Raw genomic sequence first — 8,958 nt, 5'->3', positions numbered from 1 at the left:
ATATATATATATCTATATATATATCTATATATATTTATATGCTAAAGTTATTTATTAAAATAAGATATATTATATGAATTGAAATTTAGTTGAGAAAAACAAGAAAAGAAACAACGTAACATATAATTTAACTAGCGGTCTATATTGTTAGTGCATTCAGTGTATAATTTATATTAATAATTTACATTACAGATACTATAGAATTTTAAAGTTGAAGGAGTATTTATCGATAAAAGCTTATGAATATGGAACTACTACTAGCATCTATAAGATCTGTTCTTTTTAGCTGAAGTTCTTGTACGATTCATCTTTCTTCTTTTTTTTCCACATTGAAGAAAAGAAGAGAAAAAACCATGCAAAAAGTTCAACTAAAAGAAACAAACCTATTGTCAATCAAATTATAACCCGCGTACAATTAACAATATGGCGATCGTTTAGATCAAAGGAAACCGATGGTACACGATGCTTTTTTCTCGCTAGTTGGATTGGCTCATAGTCAATACTGTAGCAAGATTTTAATCTAGTTAGTAATCTAGCGCTGGCAGTAAATTGGAAGAGCTGTAGCAGAAAAACAGCATCGTGTGTCGCTGGCTTTATATTGTGATGGAGTAATTGGACTGGTTGGATCTTATTCAATCTTACTCAAGATAAACACGTGTAAAAGCACGTGGTGACAACTATCACATAAATATCAGCATGTATCCTACATCGGTGAACATAGCGTTGTCTGGGAAATACGATGGTGTAAAGCAAGTACCATGGTTGTCTCTGTAAGTATCGATTAACAAACAAAATTTTAATGTTTAAGAGATGAATGAATGCTGACGGATAATCCATTTGTTGATTAGGGCAGAATGGCACGATGTGTACATGCAGATTTATTCCAACGAGCCGATTGAGCAAACAAAGGCCTACGAGGCACTTTTAGCATGGAAAGCCAGGTAATGTAATGTTTCATTATTTAATTGGATATCGAGATTTTAGTTATTAGATTTTAAAGATTATTGTTATTCTCAGGATGCCGAAACTACCAGTGGGCGTGGATTGTACTCTGTCAATTTTGCAAGTGTGTCTCCGTGATCGCGAATGGACATCCAAGATTGATAGTGGCGAGCTACCGATGTATTGTGAAAACGACCTGAGCTTGATGTACTCGACTACGATAATGAGATTCTTGAACTATTTTTGCAATATAGGGCATACAAAGCAAACATCCATGTTTAAGATTGCTAGTCAACTAAAAATTCCAGAGTGGATAGTCGAGTTGAGGCACGAGACTGCTCATGGATACGAATTGCCATCTATTGGAGTATTGAGGATAGCAATTAATATATTACTGCATTGGTTACATGTATGTTTGTTTTTGTCATAACTGTATAAAATCCATTCTATAATTACAGGTGTAAGTGGTTATAATTGTAAGAATTGATAAGTTACAATCGAATATGAAAATATTTATCATCAATCATGATCAATTCTTACAACTACTACAACCACTTAAAATTAGACTTATGCAGTAATAGAAAGTATTTAGTATCACAATAGAAATAGAAAAGTATTTAGTATCACAAAATCTTTTGAAATATTATTTTGTACAGGATGAGTATTGGGCGCCCGAAGCATGCGCAATGGAAAAATATTACTTGAAAGAAGGAGACGAAGTCTTAGAGGAGGAAGAGAAATTCGAAATAGAGAATTTTACAAATATGATTGAAATTTGGACAGCTGTTAATTTATATGTCAATGCTGATTATAAATTAGTATCGGATTTATCAGAGACACAATTACGGTATATTTTTATTGCAAATCAAATGAATTGTCAGCATTTTTTATTTAATCAATAAGTCCTTAATAATAATATGTATACTAAATTAATTTATTAATATTACTTTTTACAGGGAAATATTGCAAGATTTACGTACATATATGTTGTCTGAGTATAGAAGTAAAACTTCGGATAATGACGAGAACGAATATATATCCGTTTACAAGAGAACTGTAAAAATTGATAAAGAATACCATTTGCAAACTGCAAAAATTCTACTTTTAGCTAAGATATCTGTGGATTTAAACGAATCCTCAAGTACAATGTATGAGAAGAGCAATATAATTTGCAACGCATTATGCAAAAATAAAGTTTTTTTACCAAATTTAGATATCATGAGAATTTTTCGACAACAAGAAAAAAAGAATATCAATTTAAAAAGAAGAATTTTGCCATTCAAGATGCTTCGATTCTGGAAAGATGTTATTTTCTTGTTACATGAAAAAGAAATGTTAGAGACGCTTCTCTTTAAGCTATTTAATATCGTAAATCAAGAACGTGAAGATAAAGAAAGAAGAAATCTTGCTGCTTTGTGGATAAATTCCATCTTTTATAGTTTTGTTCAATTAGACATCGTCCAAAGTATTTCTCATACCATGGAGTATGAATTACAGAAAGCGGACAGAAAACTGGACACAAAAACTTTAAGTCAACATCTCAAAGAACGTGTACACTCTGAACATCCATACTTGCGGAACGTTCTATGGTTAGACATATCAAGTATCATACCACACTTTCTTCTTGATATAAATTTTTTATCAAAACTTTTACTAAATATAAATGAATTCTCTGAAAGACTGGTAGAACCAATTTTAAAGTTGCTTACATCAAGAATAGATGCACAAACACAAAAACATTTGTTAAATTTACTTCAAATTTACACATGTCAAAAGCATGACAATGAGGACAGCAACAATGATGCTGGTAAAATATTTACTATTGAAGACTTCAATTTAAGTTCAATAGAAAATAAAGTGCATACACACAAAATAAATTGTGCAAATAAAGAGAAGCCTACTTACTTGTTGGCAGACCAAATAATCCGTAATCCACATTGGAAATTAGCACATGGTACGCATTTACAAATGAGATTTTTCAAGATGTATATAATAATTTGAATGATCATTAATTTATAGTATTCTTTTTTATCTGATTTTTAGATAATTATCAATGGAACGGATGTTCCATTGGATTACTACCGTGGCAGGTAGACTCATTGAAGAGTTTGGAACCACTTGAACTAAATCCATCGAAACACTCTGTTTCAGTTCTAGATTCTCAAATAGTCGCTGGTATTATAAATCGTAAGAATTTAAAAATGCAAAGTTGTATTAAATGGGACGACGTACTGCGAAAAAAAAGGAGAATAAAGAAGAAATGTAACAAACATATCGCAGATGTAATGAACAAAGCATTAGAGATTGTTAAAAACCAGAAATAATGTTATAATAATGAAATAATTATATAATAATATAGTATAAATTGGACATAATAAAACACGCATTAATATCTATCATATATTGCTCCAATAAATAAGTTATATTCATAATAAAACATACAACAAAGCTGACCGTATGGAACATATTTATATTATATCAATTAAATATAAAGTTTGTATTAAACATAGAAAAAATAATCTATAATGTATACATCGCAGGAAAAAAGTATGGAAGTATTTCGCTATGCAATTAAATATACTTGCAGATATATTCTGGTTGTAACTTAATAATAATGTCCACATATCTAAATAATATTTATCTATTTCCCTGACATATATGTATATAATTATCACACTATAACAATTAAATATATTAAGTTACATAAATTATATCTATGTATAAAAATATTAAGTTCGTTTAGTATCACAACATATTCAAGCACCATCGCTTCGAATTAGGTTGAAGAAACAAAGTAGAAACATTAATTCAGATCGCTACGTTAAAATATATATTTTGTTGTTTTACTTGCTTATCGCAAAGAATTTAATTTATACAATAAACGTATATATGTGAATTTAAAACGTATATGTGATGTACACTTCTTTGGTTCTAGAGAATTAAAAGCTTCCGAGGAAAGATACTAACTAAGGTACATATTGTCACGCTTATCATTGATTCTTATACTCGATATTTTAGAATGAAAAGGTAAGTTGATCTGTAGTTTTCGTTTTTCTGAGCACATCTTGCAAATTTTTGTATGTTTCTAAACCAAATACATTCATAGGTAACCGGGACATCACTGCTATTCTGAAATCAATATACAAAGTAAGAATAATAGAATAAATCTGGGATAAGCTATAATAATCTTTTATTTTGCCTCGCATAATGTTTACCTTCCGCCGGACACAGTGTAAAGAAATCTCCAGTAGGACGATCTTAAGTTTTGTGGTTCCAATATAGCTGCATGGAAGAGAACTGCCGTGCTAAAGCAATACAATAAACTCGCAAACCATTTTATTTCAGGTACTTTCTCATTTTCTACTGCATTGTTCCACAGCAACTGAAACAAAGCCAATGATAATTACATGATAATTTGCTATATTACATAACATGAATATATTAATAGAAATACATAATAATACCTGTAGTGTCTTCCACATGATATATAAAGCTATAGTAGTATTGGGATATGCCATAAATGTTACGCTTGCGATAAGTCCAGCAGGAATAGCATAAATGTGCGAATCTTTGTGAAAGATTCTTCTCAACGTGCATGATACTAGCTATATATAGAGAGAAAAAAAAAGAAAGATTATTAGGAAATAATTTCTTGCGAAAGATATTCGATAATCTATAATTTGCGTCAAATATACAGAGTAAGATGATATACTTTATAAAGGCCGACAAATCCTCCAAGAAATATAGCTAGATTTAAATTGTCCCTTTGAAAGATAATGGTTTTTAATAATTTTGGCTTCTGAAGTAATCTTTTGAATTGCAAGATTAGTTTAAGCGCTATTTGTCCGCAAACACCATAACTGAAGATCCTTGCACTATCCTTTAAATAGAAAAGGAAGTTATATTGCAAAAAATAAAATATTTTTCTAGATCTTTATATATTGCTGTTACACATATACCGCTAAAATATAATGTGCGCAGCTATAAGGATGCGGACATGAAGCATCCCTACTTTGTGCCTTTAAGCTATTAATAATATATTTATATGTCTCAAAGGACTTCCATAGAATACTGAATTTATGTCTTGCAGAGCTCCTATGTATACTTCTGTCATTCTTTGCGCTGTCAGTCGCAATGTTTCTCGAAGATGTTTCGGGATGTGAGTCTTTCTTTCTAAGATATTCAGTCTCTTCATATCGCCCAATAATCATCCTATTTTTTTGAAAATCATATTGCGCATATGATACACAAATATATACAATATATGCATCAGATATATACATTCAGATATACCTAAATATTTTATATACTTGATCCTGTTTGTTCGTCTTTGAACGAAAGAAATACAGTAATACAGCTACGCTTAAGGCAAATATATAGACCTCTCCTCTCGAAATAGATGAGTAGTATCCTCGCCATAAACCCATCTTGAACAAAGTTTCCGTTGCCTAAAAAGGAAACGATAATGATAACATATTATTAATGTAATTATTACGATCTCTACTTACAACATTTGACACGTAAAGACACAATAATGTACGCCTAGAGGCTCTTTCTATCACAATGGCAGACAGGCTAGATAAAAAGGACGGAAGAAAAGATACAGTCGGTATATAAAAACGTCCAAGTGCTTGCCTGAAACACAATTATAATTATTATTCTAGCACTCACTCTAGTACTCATATATTTAAACTTATTAATGTTTTGATAAATATATATTTTAAAAAAGGTGATAAATGAAATTTTTTAATTAAGTTTCGCCAGAAATTCTTTAAATATATATCATATATTATTCTTTACCTTAATAAACAAATCCACATTGAATAGGAGAAAGCACTCCATGAAAGAAATGCTGTGGATTGGAGGATACCCAACAGAGTTTTCTTAACATCTTCTTTCGTTGGTCGTTTTCTTCTCATTAAAAACGCAATCTAAAATAACAAGAAAATCAATTACAATAAAATTTTTAAACTAAAATTTATATCATCATTCATATTATATGTATATCATAAATATTTATATTAAATCATATGCGTTGCAATAGAAAATTGTGAAGTCATCGAAATTAACTTCTTCCATTATTGATTATGGTTAATTCAGTTATAAATATTCGCTAAAATCGAGTTTATAAATATTTCATTTTTTTCGCTTCATTTCCTTCTTATCTATTTCAACAACCAAAGATTTACAAAGTAATACAGTTAACTAGCGATAATGAATCATTTACACAATAGTTTGCATGTGCTAATGAATCTTTGGGAATGCATAATTATATAACAAAATAAATTATAATAAAATGAATTACAAAAACTAAAAGGTCAAATATAATGGAAATAACGTCAGTCAATAACGCGCACGCGATAATGGAACAAAAATTAAAGCCTATTCTACAATGTGCTTTTTGTTTTCTGTTTCTTGTTTTTTATCTTTTGCTTTTTTCTCCTTTACAATCGTTTTATCAATAATTATATTTTTTACTACGTATTTCTTGTTTCTTTCGAAGTTCATAATTTTTATCTTGGGCAATATAAACAAAAAATCGGATAAGAAGCAAAAAGATAAGATGTAAAAAATAATAAAAGATAAGAAATAGAAAACAAAAAGCACATTGTAGAACAGAAGAGTAGATACCGTGATAAAGAAAAGAGTAGATATCGTGTTTAAATATTCCGACGTTTTTTTTATACATATCAGACTTTACATAAGTTTTCACAAAATTTATAATTTATGTTATCAAATTAAATTGAAAATATCAGATATGCAAAAAACACGTGACGCGCCAATTATAGTTTAAAGTTTTTTTTTTATTGAGATAATATCAATATATTTCTTCTTGATGTTATGTTAATTTATTTACATATATATAATATCATTCATGGTCAGTTTTATGCAGGTTTGATTTATTTCAAGATTGTTTCGATTAATTTTTTTTTCGATTAATTTTTTCATAAAACATGTAGAATAAAAACAAATTAATAAAAAATATACGAAAGACAGAAGTAAATGTGATTACATTGATTGTTCTCAAGGTCTTTGTATAAATTTTCAATTTCTTAAATGATAAAATCATGAAATTCATGATTTGGATAGGGAATCTGATATCTTTATGCTTCGATAAAGCAACGAGACGATTTTGTCCTACTGACTCCATAATTGCGTTTAGAGTGACTTCGATCAACTGCAACTAATAAATTAATCATCTTATTCTCATGTGTTGACGTGTCAACAAACGATTAATAATTTTATTTATTTGTTCATGAAATTATAGGCATTTTTTCAACAAGTTGATAATGGAATGCGGTCGAAATCATTCTTAACATTAAATGCTTTTCAACAGATACAGTTTAACACAGAGAGCTTGTTTCATCTTTAGGGAAGTACAATCGATATTTCAAAATAATAATTATGAAAAATTTACAGATTATTTTAGGCTGCGTTCCGTTTCACGCATGATGTATCATTTATCCTTGTTATTCACTGAATATTAAACATAAATGATGCATCATGCATGAAACGGAACGCAGTTCTAGATCGTATTTGAAAATAATACAAAAATTTTTAATGGCAATTTACATCAATCTGGATTACATCAAAAGTTATTTCAATAAGTAGTATTTTTCTTATCTCTGTGCTCTAATAAAAATATATAGGAATGTATTATAAAAATCTTTTTTTCAATAAGTACTTTAAGTATTCAAAATGATTTACATAAAATTACATTGCAATCTCGAAATTAGTTATTTTGTAAATAAACAAAATATTTATTCTAAATCTTTATAACTAATCAGTAAATCGACTGAATTGACTACTTAAAATACTTATACAAAAATATTTAGACTTTTATTTTTCACATTTTAGTTTATATAACAAAAATAATAACAAAGAAAATAATTAAAAATTGTTGTTCAACAAAAAAATTGTGTTGTTCAATAAAAGTGGAATGTTATAATTAACTTTCATAAATATACAATTTATTTAACGTGTAAATATTAATGTATGCTATATATATATACTTCTTCAACAACAGGATGTAATGATTCATCGTGTTCATTTAAGATCAGAGTGCACTTTTGCATAATCATACGCAGATCATGAAAGAAAAGACTTTAATTGATTCATTTTCATAGGTTTCATAGTTGAGATTTCTGATTGACCTATTTTAATCAATTACGATGCAGCTAGCCATGGCATCATGATTGGCTAAAATAGAACAACAATCTGATTAATCTTTTTATTATCTTTTTTTTTGTTTGCAATGTTGGTTTTTTTTTATTGATGAATTCTATCATTCACAATACACTGAATTAATAGATGTTGAAGATTGCTTCATATAAAGTATAATCTAAATGCCTAATAATATAATCAATTTTGTGTAATACAATCATTTTGACAATGAAATAATTAGTAATTGAAATATATATATGTATATCCTATGTTTGATAATATAACAATATCATAATTAAATATTTATAAACCTTCCACAAAAATATTCATATATTTTTGCATATTTTTTCTTTGCTAATTTCATGTATAACACCTTTTAGTATGCACTATTTTAGTATAATACAAATAACCGAATTCGCTATATGCGTCTTTTTATATATTATCTTTTATCTGTGTTTATCAATGTAGATAACTTTAATCTCGGTTTATTTACTTTTCATCCTTTCTTTTTAATTCTTAAAACTAGAATTAGAAAAAGATAACGTTAATTAAGATTAAAATTAAACTATCAGTATAGAAACGGGTAATTTTCGGCTCGATGTATCGCGAATTCGGAGTCCATCAGATTTCAAGACGGGTGCACCGACGAGGATATACTACGTGCAAAAACACGGTGCATTCGTACTTCGCACTCAGTTGCGGTGCGCTCGCACCAGGCCCAGGCACGTAGTATATATATATATATATATATATATATATATATATAATAACAAACCGAACCGACCGGTACGTATAGTCGGTTCGTCGCGACTAGTTAGTAGTGCAGACGACGTACGTCGTACGTACAACGTA

General features: G+C 28.9%; 2 protein-coding genes across 2 annotated transcripts in view; one reads left to right on the top strand and one right to left on the bottom strand.

Moving 5' to 3' along the window:
• Positions 1-696: 696 nt before the first annotated feature.
• LOC105622528 (ribosomal biogenesis protein LAS1L) lies at positions 697-3,266 on the top strand. The gene is made up of 6 exons (XM_012203943.1): positions 697-770; positions 849-941; positions 1,018-1,351; positions 1,599-1,789; positions 1,899-2,896; positions 2,986-3,266. Exons 1-6 carry the CDS (start codon positions 697-699, stop codon positions 3,264-3,266), a joined length of 1,971 nt encoding a protein of 656 aa, XP_012059333.1.
• A 690-nt stretch (positions 3,267-3,956) lies between these two features.
• Positions 3,957-8,958, bottom strand: part of LOC105622527 (transmembrane protein 135-like) — a 5,551-nt gene continuing 549 nt past the window's right edge. Inside the window, exons 2-9 of the mRNA XM_012203942.1 lie at positions 5,743-5,873; positions 5,451-5,577; positions 5,236-5,390; positions 4,902-5,154; positions 4,655-4,822; positions 4,407-4,547; positions 4,158-4,324; positions 3,957-4,071 (exon numbers count right to left, since the gene is read on the bottom strand). Of these exons, the coding sequence (XP_012059332.1) occupies positions 3,957-4,071; positions 4,158-4,324; positions 4,407-4,547; positions 4,655-4,822; positions 4,902-5,154; positions 5,236-5,390; positions 5,451-5,577; positions 5,743-5,873 (1,257 nt within the window). The remainder of the gene's footprint in view (positions 4,072-4,157; positions 4,325-4,406; positions 4,548-4,654; positions 4,823-4,901; positions 5,155-5,235; positions 5,391-5,450; positions 5,578-5,742; positions 5,874-8,958) is intronic.

Source organism: Atta cephalotes, assembly GCF_000143395.1.
Source record: "Atta cephalotes unplaced genomic scaffold scaffold00046, whole genome shotgun sequence".
In the NCBI taxonomy this organism is placed as follows: domain Eukaryota; kingdom Metazoa; phylum Arthropoda; class Insecta; order Hymenoptera; family Formicidae; genus Atta; species Atta cephalotes.
This window is presented reverse-complemented; position numbering and strand designations above follow the sequence as displayed.